Consider the following 20819-nt stretch of genomic DNA (forward strand, 5'->3'; position numbering starts at 1 on the left):
GTCTATATAGAGGTCCACATTGAGAGCCCTGCTTTTAAACCCCAATCACTGTTTGACAACCCTGACAATCCATCTTGTGATTCAGAGACATGCATGGACGAATCTGTGTCTGAAGAAGCAGAATTCTGGGAAATTTCTAATAAACCCACAAAGTTGACCGATGCAAAATACCAAAAACATATGTCTAAGGCTAATTTGAATTCTGCATTGAAGTTCTGTTTCGGGAGCTCCATTCGAAGAATCTGTTTAAATGGTGGGATATGAGTGGAGGGAAAAAAAGTTAACCCAATAGGTGAGGGTCCCAACCTATCAGGTTTATATGACACATGCTTGACCATACATGGTCTGACCAAACTTTTATTTCTATCCCCTGCCAGTATGCTAAGCCGCTATAAAGTGATACCAAATTCCTGGTAAAACACCATGGTTTGCAATCAACTTAATATTACTAAAAAGACAAAGCACCAAATATCTTCTCTCATATAACTACATATGGTAATCAGCAGTTGCAGAGTCATATCGCAAGTCTTATACTCTTTCAGAAAGGAAAGCCATACATATCAGCTCCACTTTGACCTAGGCGGGTGCGACAGTAGATGTGTCTATCACCACTTGGCGTAACAGTATCTACAGCTGCCATACTAGTTATAATCCACAAACATACAGGTGAAATTCAAAAAATTACAAGATCGTTCAAAAGTTCATTTATTTCAGTAATGCAACTTAAAAGGTGAAACTAGTATATGAGAGAGACTCATTACATGCAAAACAAGATAGTTCAAGCCATGATTTGTCATAATTGTGATGATTATGGCTTACAGCTCATGAAAATCCCAACCCCCCCCCCCACCAATTACTATGATTTGGAGAGCCATGTCATCTGCTGGTGTTGGTCCACTGTGCTTCATTAAGTCCAGGGTCAACACATCCGTCTACCAGGAGATTTTGGAGCACTTCATGCTTCCTTCTGAGGATGAGTTGCATTACTGAAATAAATAAACTTTTACACAATATTAAAATTTTTGGAGTTTCACCTGTAAACCAATGAAAGTCCCAAAAAAATTCTATGTAAAAAAAATATAAATTTAAAAAAATGAAGATGTAACACAGGAGAAGAGAGACTAAGGTTAGAGTTCTTTCATATTTTATTATTATTATTAGTGTGTATATATATATATATATATATATATATATATATATATATATATATATTTATTTTTGACAATGGACTTAATTGGTTGTACAGTATTCCTATTTTTTCAGAAAGTAGTATGTTCCAACAGATCAGTAAGCATACTGGTTTTAGCCCACAGAAGTCAATGGCTTAAATCTAAAAACACGTGTAACATTTTCCCCTATTTTACCCCCAAAAAAGTCAATAAAATAATATATCACCAAATCAAACATGTCCTGGTACCAAAACCCACTATATAAAAGTGAAAGGTCGTCTAAAAAAAATGTAATCACTGAAAAAAAGGACCAGTGATCAAAGTGATTTTGTTTACCACTGGGGACCACAAATCTCCAATATGCTAAAACATCACATCACATAATAAACATCACAAATAGAGAAACACAGCTGCACATCCACCATTTGTATTTTGATCTACTTGCTTCTCAGCATGATTAAAAAACTAACAGGTTGTTAGTATACATTATGATCAAAAAGTATAAGCCCACTTGCCGTGTCATGGCCACCTAGTCAGTTTGGGTCCCTAACCTAACACTGGCATAGCGCCAGGCGGCGATCACCGCCTCCAAGACACCATGCCCACAGAGGTAACGACCCAGTGGCGAGGCAGCCCCACTGCTGCCTGACCAAGCCCCTGGCTCTGGGCCGCATCACCCCACAGACAAAGCATCACAGAAACAATGGCCGCCACAGAGAACCACACCAGTATGAAACATACCATGTGCTCCCTGCCAGAGGGCTGGGAGAATGTTAGGAAGAAACCCTTATGCAGCCTCCTGCTAATTAAAAATGCCTGGGCCGAATGGGAGGAGTGGAGGCCATGGAAGAGGGGAGAGAGTACAATGTACAACAAAAATAGAGAAACATAGCCGCACATCCACCATTTGTATTTTGATCTGCTTGCTTCTTGACGCCCGGCACTACGACAATGTCGGTTTAGGGACCCACTGTAAATAGGTGGCCTTGACGTGGCGAGTGGGCTTATACTTTTTGATCATAATGTATACTAACAACCTGTTAGTGTTTGAATTTATGCTGAGAAGCAAGTAGATCAAAATACAAATTGTGGATGTGCGGCTGTGTTTCTTTTTCTCTTTGTGTTTTACAATTGTAGTCTCTCTTCCTTTTTCATAGCCAGCATTCTGCTCCACCCATTCGGCCCAGGCATTTTTAATTAGCAAGAGACTGCATTAGGGTTTCCTCCTAGCATTCTCCCAGCCCTCTGGCAGGGAGCATTTGGTAGGTATTCACATTAGTGTGGTTGCACTGCGGCGGTCATTGTTACTGTGATGCTTTGTCTGTGGGGTGGTCATTGTTACTGTGATGCTTTGTCTGCCAGGGGCTTGGTCAGGCAGCAGTGGGGCTGCCTGGCCACTGGGTCGCTCCCACTGTGGGCATGGTGTTGTGGTGGTGGTGGCCGCCGCCGAGCACTACACCAATGTTGGGTTAGGGACCCACTCTAAAAAGGTGGCCTTGATGTGGCGAGTGGGCTTGTACTTTTTGATTACAATGTATATTAACAACCTGTTAGTGTTTGAATTTATGCTGAGAAGCAAGTAGATCAAAATACAAATTGTAGATGTGCTGCTGTGTTTCTTTTTCTCTTTGTGTTTTGTAACTTTTAATAATGCCACATACATAATAAAATACATGATAAAAAAATGCACCAACATTACCACTAGCTCTCATAATTTGATCACTACAAAAAGATGGACATGCACGAAGAGGGCAAGGAGTATGTGCTTACTGCACTACCCCCATCTCCTCTGGCCCCAACCAAGGTGTAGGTCCTTTTCTTAGCCAATAGAAAGGAATAAAACAAAAACAAGGAGAAAAAAGAGGTGTGGGGAATGACAAAAAAAATTATAATTGGACCCTCCAAGTATAAATACCGTATTTATCGGCGTATAACACGCACTTTTTAGGCTAAAATTTTTAGCCTAAAGTCTGTGTGCGTGTTATACGCCGATACACCCCCAGGAAAGGCAGGGGGAGAGAGGCCGTCGCTGCCCGCTTCTCTCCCCCTGCCTTTCCTGGGGTCTAGAGCGCTGCTGTCGGCCCTTTTCACCCCCTGGTTATCGGCGCCAGGGGGAGAGAAGGGGCAGCGGCACCCATTGCCGGCGCCGCTGCCCCGTTGCCTCCCCCATCCCCGGTGGCATAATTACCTGAGTCGGGTCCGCGCTGCTCCAGGCCTCCGTCGTGCGTCCCCGGCGTCATTGCTATGCGCTGAACGGCGCGGCGCATGACGTCAGAGCGCCGCGCCGTGCATAGCAACGACGCTGGGGACGCACGACGGAGGCCTGGAGCAGCGCGGACCCGACTCAGGTAATTATGCCACCGGGGATGGGGGGAGGCAACGGGGCAGCGGCGCCGGCAATGGGTGCCGCTGCCCCTTCTCTCCCCCTGGCTGTCGGCGCCACTTCTCTCCCCCTGGCTATCGGCGCCGGCACCGATAGTCAGGGGGACAGAACGGGCAGCGGCGCCGATAACCAGGGGGTGAAAAGGGCCGACAGCAGCGCTCTAGACCCCAGGAAAGGCAGGGGGAGAGAAGCGGGCAGCGACGGCCTCTCTCCCCCTGCCTTTCCTGGGGGTGTATCGGGGTATACACGCGCACACACGCACCCTCATTTTATCATGGATATTTGGGTAAAAAACTTTTTTTACCCAAATATCCTTGGTAAAATGAGGGTGCGTGTTATAGGCCGGTGCGTGGTATACCCCGATAAATACGGTACATATTGACTAAAAGGAAGACAAACCCATAGCAGATATCTCTCCACCATGAAGCACCTTTATGGTCTATTCACACGTACAGTATTATGTGCAGATTTGATGCGCAGGATTTTCTGCTGCAGATTTCAATGTAATCTGAATGACTGAGCACAGCTTGAAATCCTGCGCATCAAATCTGCACAGAATACTGTACGTGTGAATAGACCCTTAATATATTGTTGCTTCTTTTTAATTTGTGGTACAGATAAAGTAAAAAGCAAGTCTACACTTATGCCAAATTATCCTGCCTAATATCTTTGAGTTCTTCAGGGAAAAATCTGTATTAGGCATATGTACCTATGTATTTGATTTGTATTTTGATATGGAGGTGTGAATGAGGTCTCAGAATATGTTCACATCGAAATTCAAGCAGAATCGGCAGCAATTTCATCTGCAATGCATGCAAATGGGTTTTTATGTTCCCCCATTCACACGCTCCCAAAAATATCTGTGCAAAATAAAGATTACTACGGATTTTATCATCTGCTACATGTTCACTATTTATACTGACTCTATGCTAAAGGTATGTAGATTGGCCCCTCGAAGCTTCAGGACTGTACAAGTAACATTGCAGTAAAAGAAATGTGGCAATGTATTTTACAGTCACTATGGCGATTGTTAATAACATCACTTAGTAGTGATGGTTTTACAGATCTATCATCTTTCCTGTATAATTATATTACAAGACCAGCAACCATTTATGACAAGTGACAGATATTGATTTGAGCTTCTAGATGTCTACGTGTATAAGCCGCTAATCTTCCTCATATCCTAGTAATCACGTTCCATTTCACCTGGGCTATCCAACATGTCTTTGTCTTATAGTATCTTCATACATTCCATTATTTCCGTTGTGTTTTTTTTTCTATTTTTGCTATTTTATGTTGTTACTTTACTTTTCCTACAAAAATATATTTTCAGCAACAACACTTAGTTAATTGTATAGAAATCATGTATGTCTATATGTATCTCTATTGCCTATGTTGTTCCTTCTGTTCCCAAACACGGTATAAATAATATATTTTACATCTTTTAATATATTGTATGTTTTAGTTTATTATCATTTTAAGATTTTAGCCTAGACTGATATCACTTGTTTCCATGTCTGACCTAGAATGTACTGGTTTGCTGCCTCAGAATGCAAATACCTGTGGGGGGAACTGGCTGTGCCAAAAATCATCTACAATTTGACCAAATAACTGGCTTACATGACTTGTAACCCTTTTTTAATGGTGGTGATTTACTAAATCTGGAGTTTTACACACCAGACTTAAAGGGGTATTCCAGGAAAAAACTTTTTTTTAAATATATCAAATGGCTCCAGAAAGTTAAACAGATTTGTAAATTACTTCTATTAAAAAATCTTAATCCTTTCAGTACTTATGAGCTTCTGAAGTTGAGTTGTTCTTTTCTGTCTAAGTGCTCTCTGATGACTCGTGTCTCGGAAACCGCCCAGTTTAGAAGCAAATCCCCATAGCAAACCTCTTCTACTCTGTGCAGTTCCCGAGACAAGCAGAGATGTCAGCAGAGAGCACTTTTGCCAGACAGAAAACAACAACTCACTTCAGCAGCTGATAATTATTAAAAGGATTAAGATTTTTTAATAGAAGTAATTTACAAATCAATAAATAGATGTTTGCAGCTCACAGAAAAAAATATACGAGGTTAACTGAGATATTCTCACACCCAAAGGAGAATTGGTGAAGAGAAAGGTTGTGCAAAAAATAGATTACTCAGTCCTCAGCAAACCACTCAAAAAAGATTGTACAGTTGATGTGTAGTCTAATATGGAAAAGAATTGTAGACTTCCAGACCAATATAATAATTAAAATGTTTAATACTAAAAGATTAGACAATATTAGACAATGTTACAATAATGAAAAATATAAATCAAAAGAATTGCAGCCGCAGGGCCCTACTGCTGCATATTGTAAACAAGAATTATTGTATAAATTCTCTCACCTTGGAGAGCGTAACTGTATGAATAATAGTATTTTCTCTACGATCGATCATGAAAACAGTGTTTGAAAATGTATACAAAAATCTATGCTACACAATGTAACAAAATATAGATGTAGCAAAATAAGTAGGAATGTAAATAGCACTATTCAAACAACTGTAGCAGAAATGAACCTGTAAAGCAGGCCGAATCCATCCGATCAGCTGATTGCCAGACACGTGACCACCCACCCGCTACGTCAGACGCCGGGAGCTCGCGGCAGCGGTTGCACTTGCCGGTGCTCCAACCGTTCTTAGCTAGAGCAGAAGGATCATCGGTCCGGTTCCATCGCGGAGTGGGTAAGTGGCACATTAGTGCCTGTGTCTTTCTTTTCAACACCTCGGCACAGCAGGTCCTTCCAGCCGTACTTCTAGTTATTTGCCATCCCGCCATAGGTGCTTAATATCCCCCGCAGAGAACCTCCAGATACATTGCTGGACAATATACCCATTGTGTATTTATTCTTTTATCCCTCCAGAGCGGACGCTGATACCCGCAGAGGGCACCACTTTTTTTCTTTACAGGTTCATTTCTGCTACAGTTGTTTGAATATTGCTATTTACATTACTACTTATTTTGCTACATCTATATTTTGTTACATTGTGTAGCATATATTTTTGTATCCATTTTCAAACACTGTTTTCATGATCGACCGTAGTGAAAATACTATTATTCATACAGTTACACTCTCCAAGGTGATGGAATTTATACAGTAATTCTTGTTTACAATATGCAGCAGTAGGACCCTGCGGCTGCAATTCTTTTGATTTATTTTTTCATAATTTTAACATTGTCTAATATTGTCTAATCTATAAGTATTAAACATTTTAATTATTAAATTGGTCTGGAAGTCTACAATTCTTTTCCATATTAGACTACACATCAACTGTGCAATCTTTTTTGAGTGGTTATGCTGAGGACTGAGTAATCTATTTTTTGCACAACCTTTTAATTTACAAATCTGTTTAACTTTCTGGAGCCAGTTGATATATATATATATATATATATATATATATATATATATATATAAAAAGTTTTTTCCTGGAATACCCCTTTAAGTAAAATCTCGCTGTTGTTATGTTTGGCAGATTTATCAAGATGTGCACACCTCTAGATTTCAGCTAGTATAAGTGGTAGTGCCCTATTCATGCTAGGCCCTTTCCAAAAACGACAAAATTAGGGGTTTACGCAAGAGTATGTAAATGTTTTAAAGCTTAAAGCCAGAAGTATTGGTTTCACACCTTCCTCCAATGTGTTTTAGAGACTTTTTAAACATTTTCTGTATTCAAAAAGGAAGTAAGGCTTCATTTAAAAAGGAGTTTGGGTTATATGCACCAAACTTTGCACCACTTTGTGCCACACATTTTTGGCATACAATTAAGTGATTTTATACATGGTGCAAACTTACACTAGACAGTCTAAAGATGTGCCAGTCACTGTGATAAATCTGGTGCATTCTTGAATTTTATAGGCTTAAAGGGGTTCTCCGATGGAAAACTTTTTTTTTTTCTTTTTAAATCAACTGGTTCCAGAAAGTTAAACAGATTTGTAAATGTAAAGACTTCTATTAAAAAAAATCATAATCCTTCCAGTACTTCTTAGCTGCTGAATACTACATAGGAAATGTATTTTCTTTTTGGAACCCAGTGCTCTCTGCTGACATCATGACCACAGTGCTCTCTGCTGACATCTCTGTCCATTTAAGGAACTGCCCAGAGCAGCATATGTTTGCTATGGGGATTTTCTCCTACTCTGGACAGTTCTTAAAATGGACAGAGGTGTCAGCAGAGAGCACTGTGGTCATGATGTCAGCAGAGAGCTCTGTGTTCCAAAAAGAAAATAATTGCCTATGTAGTATTCAGCAGCTAATAAGTACTGGAAGGATTAAGATTTTTCAATAGAAGTAATTTACAAATCTGTTTAACTTTCTGGCACCAGTTGATTAAAAAAATAAAAAAAAACTTTAATTTACATTGTCTAAGAATTACACACTTTTTGATTACCTCCCCCAGTATTTTCTATCACTCACAAAGTAATATTTTGAATGATTGTTACTATGTGGAGGAATTGAAACACATTATATTAGAAAGCTGTAGAACTATATATACAGTTATTGAAGAGGTCATCTGGTACTTTAAAAAAAATTGCTTACAGACAGGATTGAAAAATGAAAAACCTGTACAATACACCTCAGTTTGCTGCCAATCTAGTGTTTTTTAAGGCAAGTGCTTCTATGAAGCTGTGTACCTTGACACTGTAGCCGATCACTGACCTGCCCGCAGTCATTTCCTGCATGTACTGGCTGCACTTGAACATTGAGGTCAGTGATTGGCTGTAGTGTCACATGCGCAATGTATGAGACATCATCACAGAACTTCCATCTGGGGACAATAAAACGTTGACAAGTGGTGATTAGAGGATTTTTTGTTTTGTTGACACTCATATAACCTAATATTTGAGATAATAATGCATGATATAACACTGTGACCAGAATAATTACTGCTCATAAAATTGTTGTGAAGCCCTGGAGTCATTAAATGATTGTCTCATTAGGACATCTCAATCTACAACTGAGGAGTTTCCATACTGTGTTAAGCAGTGTCTGTTCATGCTTGGACAAAATCCAGCTTGATGGATTAGTGCAGAGGTCCATACTGTTCCATCTATTCAACCCTGATGCATACCTCTCATATGAAGGCTAAAATTATACACTTTTGGCCTCTGTCAAGTAAATGAGGTCTAAAGATCTGTTTAATTCATCTACCTGGACCAGCTGATGACATTTCCCAGTGATCAACTAATATCACCAGGGAAACTGCTCACAATAATAAATTTTCTCTGTAATCAAATAGATGAGCTCCTATGCAATACAGTACGTGGATAGGTCTATCAAAACTACTATGTGGCATACAGGGGTCTGGAGAAGGAACCTCCCTCTCCCTTGATGAAAGCTACATGTTCTAAAAAGGGGGCACATAAAAAGGGGGGCTGCCCTATGAAGCTTTTAAATAATAGTGGTGAGGATCCCTTAAACTGTTTAATGCCAAATGACCACATTAAATGGTCGTTCATCTACTTCCCTTTATGAGATAGCCAATAGAGGAGATTAATCAAAACCTGTCCAGAGGAAAAGTTGCTTCTTTCTTTTTTAAAGGGGTATTCCGCCCCTAGACATCTTATCCCCTATCCAAAGGGATCCCCTGGGATCCCCGCTGCGGCACCGCGCTATCATTACAGCACAGAGCGAGTTCGCTCTGCACGTAATGATGGGCGGTACAGGGGCCGGAGCATCGTTACGTCACGGCTCCGCCCCTCGTGATGTCACGGCCTGCCCCTTTCAATACAAGTCTATGGGAGGGGGCGTGGCGGTCATCACGCCCCCTCCCATAGACTTGCATTAAGGGAACGGGCCGTGATGTCACGAGGGGCAGGGCCGTGACGTCACGCTGCTCCGTCCCCCGTATCGCCCGTCATTACGCACAGAGCGAACTCGCTCTGTGCTGTAATGATAGCGCGGTGCCGCAGTGGGGATCCCAGGGGTCCCCAGCAGCGGGACCGCGGCGATCTGACATCAAAGCAAGGCCTCTGCAAATTGTAAGAAGCGATATGATTGGTTGCTATGGGCAACTCAGCAACTTTTTCTCTGGACGGGCTTTGATAAATCTCCCCCATTGTGATTAATGAAATATTTGTAAATCCTTACCACAAAAAAAAAAAAAAAAACAGCTCTAAAATCTTGCCCCCCAGGTATTTTACAAATATGTCTCTAGTAAAAGATAGATCAGGACAAATGACAGTAAGTAAAGGTGGTGCAGGAGAGATTGAGCGTGCGAGAATGAGAAAGCTTGAGAAAGTCAGGGCTGTGTACCTGCAAACGGGGCCAGCAGGACCGTCTTTCATTTTGATTGGACCCTGGGCAAGCAATTTTTTGACCCCCCCCCCCCCCCACACACACACACTACCCCCCGCCTGACCGACCTACACACACTAACAGACGTACACTTACAGACACACACTACAGACATACACTTACAGACACACACTACAGACATACACTTACAGACACACACTACAGACATACACTTACAGACACACACTACAGACATACACTTACAGACATACACTTACAGACACACACTACAGACATACACTTACAGACACACACTACAGACATACACTTACAGACACACACTACAGACACACTTACAGACACACACTACAGACATACACTTACAGACACACACTACAGACATACACTTACAGACACACACTACAGACATACACTTACAGACACACACTACAGACATACACTTACAGACACACACTACAGACATACTACAGACATACACTTACACTACAGACATACTACACTACAGACATACTACAGACATACACTTACAGACACACACTACAGACATACACTTACAGACACACACTACAGACATACACTTACAGACACACACTACGGACATACACTTACAGACACACACTACGGACATACACTTACAGACACACACTACGGACATACACTTACAGACACACACTACGGACATACACTTACAGACATACACTTACAGACACACACTACAGACATACACTTACAGACACACACTACAGACATACACTTACAGACACACACTACAGACATACACTTACAGACACACACTACAGACATACACTTACAGACACACACTACAGACATACTACAGACATACACTTACACTACAGACATACTACACTACAGACATACTACAGACATACACTTACAGACACACACTACAGACATACACTTACAGACACACACTACAGACATACACTTACAGACACACACTACAGACATACACTTACAGACACACACTACGGACATACACTTACAGACACACACTACGGACATACACTTACAGACACACACACACTACAGACACACACACTACAGACATACACTTACAGACACACACTACAGACATACACTTACAGACACACACTACAGACATACACTTACAGACACACACTACAGACATACTACAGACATACACTTACACTACAGACATACTACACTACAGACATACTACAGACATACACTTACAGACACACACTACAGACATACACTTACAGACACACACTACAGACATACACTTACAGACACACACTACAGACATACACTTACAGACACACACTACAGACATACACTTACAGACACACACTACAGACATACACTTACAGACACACACTACAGACATACACTTACAGACACACACACTACAGACACACACACTACAGACATACACTTACAGACACACACTACAGACATACACTTACAGACACACACTAGAGACATACACTTACAGACACATACTACAGATATACACTTACAGACACACACTACAGACATACACTTACAGACACACACTACAGACATACACTTACAGACACACACTAGAGACATACACTTACAGACACACACTACAGACATACACTTACAGACACACACTACAGACATACACTTACAGACACACACTACAGACACACTTACAGACACACACTACAGACATACACTTACAGACACACACTACAGACATACACTTACAGACACACACTACAGACATACACTTACAGACACACACTGCAGACATACACTTACAGACACACACTGCAGACATACACTTACAGACACACACTAGAGACATACACTTACAGACACACACTAGAGACATACACTTACAGACACACACTAGAGGCATACACTTACAGACACACACTAGAGGCATACACTTACAGACACACACTAGAGGCATACACTTACAGACACACACTACAGGCATACACTTAAAGACACACTCACCTGACCGTTTGTGGTTTCTTCTTTCCTGCGGTGGCTGGGACTGACATGTGACGTTGCTGACATTTTCCTGCGCGGGTCTGCGGAGGAACGTCCCTTGCGCGACATCCCCCGTCAGCAGGGGTGTTGCTAGGGTTGGTGTCACCCAGTGCGGTACTAAATGGTGTCACCCCCACAAGTATATATTTTTTGCCATATAACATCCTACACCACCCCAGGGCCAGCTCAAGGCATTGTGAGAATGAAATGCTGGCCCCCAACCCGCAGACCCCAGACCAATATGGCCATGGGCTGGCTAGCAAAATTTAGCCTGCAAGCTAAGCACAGAGCACTGACTAACCTTCCTCTATATACACCCACCACAAAAGCATTATATAAAACAAAAATAGAATTCAAGTACCAATATTACATATAATACCAGTATAATACCAGTATACTAGTAATATTATCACCATGCATATTAATGTCATACTGTTAATGACCAAATCCTGTATACTGAAACCAATATTATCAATAATACCAGTATACAATGAGGAATATTATCACTATACATATTATCATCACTGTTTCTGACCAAACCCTGTATACTAAGACTAATAGGCCAATAATACTAGTATACAAAAAAAGGCTCCTGCCTCGTGCCTCAGGTTGGCATCACAGTAACTCCCCCCACACATTACTGTGCCTCCTCATCATTCCCCACCCCCCAAATACTGTGCCCCAATCCCCCACCACCCCCAACCCCCACCATACAGTCTCCTCATCATCCAACCCCCCTCCCCCACAATGCTATTTCCTCATGATCCAGAAACCCCATCCCCCCAAACACAGTCTTCTTATTATCCATCCCCCTCCAACACAGTCTCCTCATTATCCGCCCCCCCCCATACGGTCTCCCCAGTATTCATCACCCCCTTCCCCCAGTATGGTCTCCTCATTATACAATACTATACAGCCTCATCATTATCCATCACCCACCCCCCAATACAGTCTTCTTATTATTCCCCCCCCATGCCTCATCATTATCATCTATTCATCCCAGCCAACCGTCTCCTCCCCTCCCTCACTCGCAGTAGCTCACCGGGCAACTCTGACTGTTGCTGGCTAGTGTGTCAGGGCTGCACTCATCCGGCAGTTCTGAAGTAGGTGACATCTGCGCAGCTCTGTCACACTCCGCCCACGCCCAGCAGCTCACATCACGTCACAGACATGAAGCGCTTCCCACAACACAGCCCCAGCAGGTCCGGAGTCCAGGAGTGAGTCTCTGTGCGGGAGCTGGTCAGGGTTTAACCTGCTCACATAGCACTTTGCAAAGCCAGCACATCTGTAACCCCCATCTTCTCCACTTGCTATCTAGTACTGTACTGTGTAAATCATCTGCCTAGCACAGTGCTAGCTTGTTCAGTCTGGTGAACTTTCTTCAACACAATGTTACAGCATAGCAGAAAGGAGTATATGCTTTAATTGACCAGAGAAGTAAGGGAAAGGAAGTCCATGTACATGTGCTACTGGCAATCAGCCAAGTTCTGGTCCTGCCAGAGAGAATAGGAATAGGCTATGCACCATAGAGGGGGACTCTCATGGCCTCAAAAACAGCAGTAAGAGCACTAAAATCACTTTGACACCACTCTGAAATATTAACCTAACGAAAACAGGCAGCTTTCTAAAAGTCTTTTTTTAAATGACAGGTTGTCTTTAGAAAGGAACAGCGTTTGCATCTATGTCTCATATGAAGCTAAACTGTGTTTATGTTGTAGTATCATCTTTGGACAAAGCTTCTTTTGCGCTGACAGATGATAAAATGCCTAAACACAACATTTGGTTAAAAATAGTATTTCGATGTTCTCATTTGCATACTATTCACCATGAAACATGCGGCAGCTGAAGAGCCTTAATGAGTGGCAGACAGCTTTTTGGTCATTGTTGTGGCATGTCTTCTATGTGCTTTTCTCATTTATTAACCATAGAAGGACAATTGTGATGAACATGATAGGATCATATGTCACCTAACCCCCAAGAAAGAGTTATTAAATGTTTTATATAGTTTGGATTGTACTGTACTAGAACTAAACATTGGCTAGCTGTAACTATAAAACTGTTACAAAGAAGTAAGGACTGAAACAAATCAAAAGTGGATATTTCCATGAAGTTTTCTAAAAGGTACGTAAGTACTGTAAATGAATACAGTCATAAAACTCTCTATCACTCTTTACATACAAGAAAAATGTAACAGCACAGCCATACTTTGTGCCAAGTGAGGCCAGGTTCATACAAGCATAATATTATGATGCTGTCAGGTCAGGTTTTGTGATCCCGTCTGGACTTTTGGCCATAGTAAAGATGAGCAATGCCTCAAACAAAAACGTTACACCTAGCAGTCCTGTGTACGGAATGTCTCTGGGTGGTGTGATTGTGCCCTTAGGCTAGGTTCATATTATGGAATTTCTGACCGCAATTCTGCTTAGGAATTTTGGTCGGAAATGTTGGTGCAGCAGAATCCAATTGCTGGCAATGGGATTCCACTGCACAGTGCACACTGTGGATATTCTGCCGCTAAAATTCTGCCATTAAAATTCCACCTTTGAAAGAATAAACTTATTCATTCTTCGGGCGGAATCCACTCTGTAGATATTGCCATCTATGGGGACGGCAATGTCCTAGCGTCGACTAATTCAGTCCATGCTGGCCACACTCGGAAGGGTGTGCACTCTCCTTTTAAAAATTTATTTTGTGCTTTTTGGGTCTTACTGTCTTAATTTTCAATCTTTTTATTTTGTGTTATGTCTAATAATAAAAGGACATAAGCAACAGGCAAAGTAGATGACCATGCATTTACATATACATTTATAAATTGCATTTTCTTCTCAGGTTTGGCAAATCCCAGATTACACACCAGTGCGGTCGATAACGGAACCTATTGTAACGCTGGAAGGTCACTCTAAAAGAGTGGGAATTATCACATGGCACCCCTCAGCCCGCAATGTGTTACTGAGTGCAGGTAACCTCCTAATACCTTGAAATCATACTGACAATTGGCTGACCCTACAGGACAGACAAGATGTACATAGGCAATAATCTGCTGCCAGACACTTCTATTATTTACTGTGACCGGTAGTTCAACCATGTAATAGTTGTGGTGTTTGTGCTGAGAGAGGTCCTGGTACTGCTGATTTTTTCCAACAAATATTGTCTATCTGCAGCTACAACTAAGTGAAACTTGGTGTATACAGAGTTATACAGCACCTAATAAGTTCAATAGGAGCTGTATAACCCAAATGCAGTGAGTACCTACTGGTAATGGCTGCAAACATCCAGAATTTCACTGCTGAACCCTATTAGGCTATGTTCACCTGGCAGAATATTTGTGAAATGTCCACTCGGAAAACACAGGCATACATTCTGCAAATAGCAGGCACTGGCAGAACATTCCGGTGCTAGGACCACTCGGAAATGCACCGTCTCCATAGACGGCAATGCATTTCTGAGCGGATTATGGCGAAATAATTGACATGTGAATTATTTTGGCGGAGGCTGGAATCTGGATTTCTGTGGCAGATGGTTCCGCAGTGGATTCCTCTCGGAAATCATATCATGGAATCATGGTCTTACAGAAAAAAGAAAATCGGAATACAATTGTAGGAGAAAAATATACATCATATACAGTTGTTTGTATCAAATCTTATTTTTCCTTTCTCACTTTTTTTGAGGAACAATTTGAGTTTTCCTTTGGGTCTTATGTCTTTTGTGCTAATGGAGACTCCCTAATGAGAATGAAGTAATTACGGTATATATTCAGTATAAAACATTTAATTGCTTATAGCTGTTGATTTGTGTGGAGAATAGGACATACTTTTTTTTTGTCTGGGAAAACTCTTGGTACAACCCTGAGGTTTCCCAGAACCCACTTTGAGAAACATTCCCGTAATGGATATAATGGCTGCAAGGTTTTTCTCCTGTCTAAGTAGAAGCAAACGTGAGATCATTTTTCTGAAATTGACTTCAATTAGGTAGTTTGCAGCTTTGTATCTTTTAAACCTGTGAAATACATACACCCTTCATTACATACAGGCAGTGGCAGATAATATGTCTGCATAGGGTGGCTGCCGGGGCCATGGGCTCCTAGGGAGGCCCATGGCCACCTAAAAAGGACATCTACTTTTTGTGCTGCTAGACTTCCCTACTGGGGTTTTGTCACCATTTTCATAAATCAAGGCGAAACTATAGCAGGGAGGCCATTCAGCAATGTATAAAGTGTCAGCCCAGTGATGGGGTCTCACATGCTCACTACAGAGGAGGAGAACAAGAACTGTAGAGGTATGTGAGAAAGGGAAGGGGGGAAAGGAGACCAGTCTTAGAGCTGGGCGGTATGGCCAAATTTGTGTATCACGGTTATTTTGTAACTTATGGCGGTTCCACAGTATATAACGGTATTTCCCCCCCTCAAAAAAAAATTAATTATCAGCCCAGCGCTGAGCTGTCCCCATCGGGGTAAATACTCATGTCACCCGCAAGCGCTGTCTCTTCGTCCTCCTGTTTGTTGCGGGCCGCTGCCGCTGACACTCTATAGCTGTATCCCTATGCCCGGGATGCAAAAGGTAAACAAAAATAAACTAACGCATGTTCCAACGTTGGCCTTACGCTGGGGACGTGAACATCAGACAGCCGTCAGCCTATCACCTGCTGCAGCGATGTTCGGCCTCGGACGGTGATAGCCTGAGCCCACTGTCATGTAAAAAGCCTGCTTCTTACATGACAGTGCGCTCAACCTATCACCGGCCGAAGCAGAACATCGCTGCAGCCTGTGATAGTCTGACGGCTGTCCGACGTTCCATTCCCTAGGAAACAAGTCCGGACCGACGGGGAAGATGAGTTAAAGTTTATTTTGTTTACCTTTTGCAGCCCGCGCATAGGGATACAGTATAGAGCAGTATTCTTCAACCTGCGGACCTCCAGATGTTGCAAAACTACAACTCCTGGCATGCCCGTACAGCCAACGGCTGTCCGGGCATGCTGGGAGTTCTACTTTTGCAACATCTGGAGGTTGAAGACCACTGGTATAGAGTGTCAGCGCCGGCGGCCGCAACAACCAGGAGGACAAGGAGGGCAGAGCTTGTGGGTGACATATGTAAGTAGTACCCCGATGGGGACAGCGCAGCACTGGGCTTATAATTAATTGGGGGGGGGGCAGAACAGTGCTTGCGGGTCACATATGATTAGTTCCCCGATGTGGGGACAGCGCGCTGCGGCTGATAATTCATTCATTCCCGGGGGGGAGGGGCCAACCGGTATTGCGGCATGGGTTAAAATTCATATCGTGCAGCACAAAAATTTCGGTATTCGGTATGAACCGGTATACCGCCCAGCCGAAACCAGTCTGTGGGGAAGGGGGGGAGGGACATCAGTTTGTGGGGGAGGGGTAGCAGGGAAACCAGTCTATGGTGGAAGGGGGGGGGGGCATGGAGACCAGACTGTGAGGGAGGGGGAAGCTCTTTTAATGTTTTAACAATTTTTTATATGTAGACTCCTTGCTCCCATACAGTACAGCGGCGATGCAGTACTGTATGTATCGACAATCTCTTCAATTCTCATTTGTTAGGTCTTCTTGCTGGTTGAAAATAGATTTGGTATCTCAGCACTCTTTTCTAATTCTGTTTATTCACAGACAAAATTGTGTACAGAAAGAGGTAGGATGTTCTTTGTATAGCTTAAAAAGCCTTCACTATAAATATGTGGTGTCCCAGTACCGCATCCTATCCGGTACCTGTGTATGTAGGTCCCTATAGCCAGAGTCCCTAGGACGTCGGGTCCTTATTGTCTAGTCCACCCCTAGTCACCTCTCATCTAGGTATTAGTTGTCTAGTAATTATTTAGGATTTATATGTAAAGGATTGTATAAATGTATATAAATAGATAATTGCCTGTCCGGAGCGTAGCAGGATCTGCGGGTCACGTGATCAGGTAAAATCTATGGTTTTTTGCTTGAGGACCTTTGGAGGTCCCTGTGGCATATTGCGCCCACTATGCTTTGTGACGGTGAGTGACAGATATTCGGACCAATAGAAACAACCCCGCCCCTGCCCATATAAGGGAGCGGCGGCCATGATTTCGCTCTCTTGTTCCTGCGCAGCCAAGCAGTAAGCATCTCACTTGTTCCCGGGCTGTCAAACGAGCAGGATCTGCACAGCTCTCTTCCGCAGTGAGTTGGGCCTGAGTCTTGCAGCAACGGCTGATCTATTCAGAATCGTGAGTGTATCAATCCCAAGCACTCTGCAGGATCACCAGACCTTATCTATCCCCTAAATCCGGACGGATCTTCGCAAACTACCCTAAATTCAGAGACTTTTATTACTATTCAAGGTCCGCAACAACTGTCAGTCATTGAACTATATAGAGACTGTATTCCTGAGACTGTTACTGTGCATTGCATGTACCGCAAGCATTTAAGTAAAGTTTATCCAAGTTCAAGTACCTTGTGGACCTTCAGTCATTTTATGCATGCACCTATCGTTACTGGAAAGGGCGGCGATAGGCCGGAGAATTACCTCAGCATACTAGCCCTCAGCCTGGCGTCATGAACTATAGGGTTAACCTTAACCCCTCATCTACCTAAACAACACCCCAGCTACCATACACCCCCCAAGGGCTACCACAAATACAAAGTTGTTTAATATTCTATACATATTGTTGTTTTCTATATTGTTATTATAGATTATTGTGCTTTACTTTTCCTTTCCTGTTAGGCAGTGATAACATGATTATAATCTGGAATGTGGGGACTGGTGAGGCTCTTATTACTTTGGATGAAATGCATAGTGACCTCATCTACAGTATCTGCTGGAACTATAATGGAAGTCTCATAACAACTACCTGCAAAGATAAGAAATTGCGCGTTATAGACCCTCGGAAGCAAGAAATAGTGGCTGTAAGTAATTCACTTGCATTTTCTTTAGTCTTCTCTCTCTTTTACTCTGCACAGCCCTGAGATCCTGAGATCACCACAAGTTGTATTATATCCAATCCTCTGCCAAAAATATACACCAACAGCCTTATCTTGTGTCAGTGACATATGTCACAAGATATAACTGTTTGTAGAGGAATTTTTGTCACAGACAAAGTAAACGTTGCAAAAGGACAACTTCTATGGTGGGAGTTGAAAGTTTTTGAACTGCTGGGGAGTCCCAGGTTATAGGACAGTGGGGGACAGTGCTTTACACAGTATTAATCGGTTGATTTTAATGAGCTGGCTGATTGTTGTATATTGGCTGCTGCAGCTACTTAAAGGGTATACCAATAAAAAAAAAAATAATTATGCTTAAAGTGTCCCTGTCTTTTAAAAAACTTGGCCCCCACCGATCATTAGAACAAGCCCTGGTTATGGTTTTTATTAATTATTTAAAATATATTGCTATTGTAATATGGTGATGGTAGGACTTTTGGATATGATGGCTGTGGTTGCATTTACAATGGAGTGTAACGATTGTCTGCATGTGCTGCAATGGACAGTATGTTCTAAAAATGGTATTATGGTCATATCCAATTTGACCTGAGTAGTAGTAGAATGGCTTCCACCCATGCCAGTAGTTTACTCCATGCAGGTATCAAGCGGTTACTATTCCTTTCAGATCTAACCTTCATTCCTTTTCTTTTTCTCTTCATTCCTTATTATTTATGCATGGGCTTTTGTGTGCCTCTTTTTAAGTTTTGTTATATTTTTTCCATAGGGTGCATGCTAGTTCATAGGTTTCAAAGTCATATAGCCCCTATATAACATTAGACTATTGGGCTCTACTAGATTGCCACAGGATAATTAGACTGACTTTCTCTTTCACTAACTGAACAATTGTTAGTAATATTATGCCCATTCTAAGTGACACCTGACTCCACCTCTCATCAGAATATTATCAGTTTAATATTAAACTAATATACCAGAACAATTACACTCCATTTCTAATTATAGAAGACACCAGTCAATATATTGGTAATCAATAAAGCCACACTAGTACCTTAAATAAGAATTTTCACTGAACTTTGCATAGCTCAATACTATGAAAAACTTTGTAATACGCCATATTCTATCCCCAATTTAGCATTCAAGCTATAAAACAGCTCTCAAATCCATCTTAAGATTGATCATGGTTAGAACTGCTCTATAATGTCCTCTATGCTGCTACACTTCACAGGGTGTTCCATAGAGATATAAAGGAGTAGGATCGCCTCTTCTGTGTGTGGGCAGTGTATGGGAGCTCCCATAAACTAAAAATTCGAGATGTAGCTTGTTGTTATGTAATGGCCTGAAATGGTGCTAACCTTCATGTAGACACATAGGGCAACATATCCCAAAAGGTTTCCTGAAATGACAGCTGTGCTTTAACCAGTTATTAGTCTTCTTTTTAAAATACATGTTTTCTTTCCAGGAGTAAAACCTTTTTTTCATACAGGGTGTACTTGTTAGTTACGTCCATTAAATTTGCATTATTTAAAAATATTAGCAATTTGTACTTACCAATGTGTGGATAACTAAGATTATGAAGTGATACCTAGTGTGGCACTAATCTTCACAAATGTTTGTGTTTTCAACTTGCTGTGGTGAATCTAACCTGCTAACCAAACAAAATAGGAGAAATGTGGGGCACATGAAGGGTCTCGGCCGGTCAAGTCAATTTTTTTGTCTGATGGCAAAATATTCACCACCGGTTTCAGCAAGATGAGTGAACGGCAGATGGCTCTGTGGGATCCGGTATGAGAAGGTGTTCTGCATGTTTATTTACTATACCTATCTCTTCTGTTTATTATTATACTAAACTCCTAGGCTCTGCACAGATAACAAGGTGACAGAAGAAGTTACATTTTATATTCCAAATTTTATTCCAATTTTTCAATGCAAAATGATTGCAAAATTCAAACTCAATATTCATGTATCTTTTTGTTTTCAGACAGACATTTCAGAAAGCAGTGGAATTTGTCTCTACTGGTGATCTATAGCCATCTTAGTTTGGTCTACAATTTGGAGAATGCTC

General features: G+C 41.8%; 1 protein-coding gene across 7 annotated transcripts in view; it reads left to right on the plus strand.

The window, feature by feature from the left end:
• CORO6 (coronin 6) overlaps nt 1-20819 on the plus strand; it is a 162650-nt gene that overhangs the window by 112114 nt on the left and 29717 nt on the right. For 5 of the 7 annotated variants that reach the window (XM_056559001.1, XM_056558999.1, XM_056559000.1 and 2 more), the window contains 3 exons: nt 14671-14800; nt 18543-18724; nt 20420-20539. In XM_056559001.1, the coding sequence (XP_056414976.1) occupies nt 14671-14800; nt 18543-18724; nt 20420-20539 (432 nt within the window). The remainder of the gene's footprint in view (nt 1-14670; nt 14801-18542; nt 18725-20419; nt 20540-20819) is intronic. The other 2 variants (XM_056559006.1, XM_056559004.1) reach the window with 1 other exon arrangement.

Source organism: Hyla sarda, chromosome 2, assembly GCF_029499605.1.
Source record: "Hyla sarda isolate aHylSar1 chromosome 2, aHylSar1.hap1, whole genome shotgun sequence".
Classification (NCBI taxonomy): Eukaryota; Metazoa; Chordata; class Amphibia; order Anura; family Hylidae; genus Hyla; species Hyla sarda.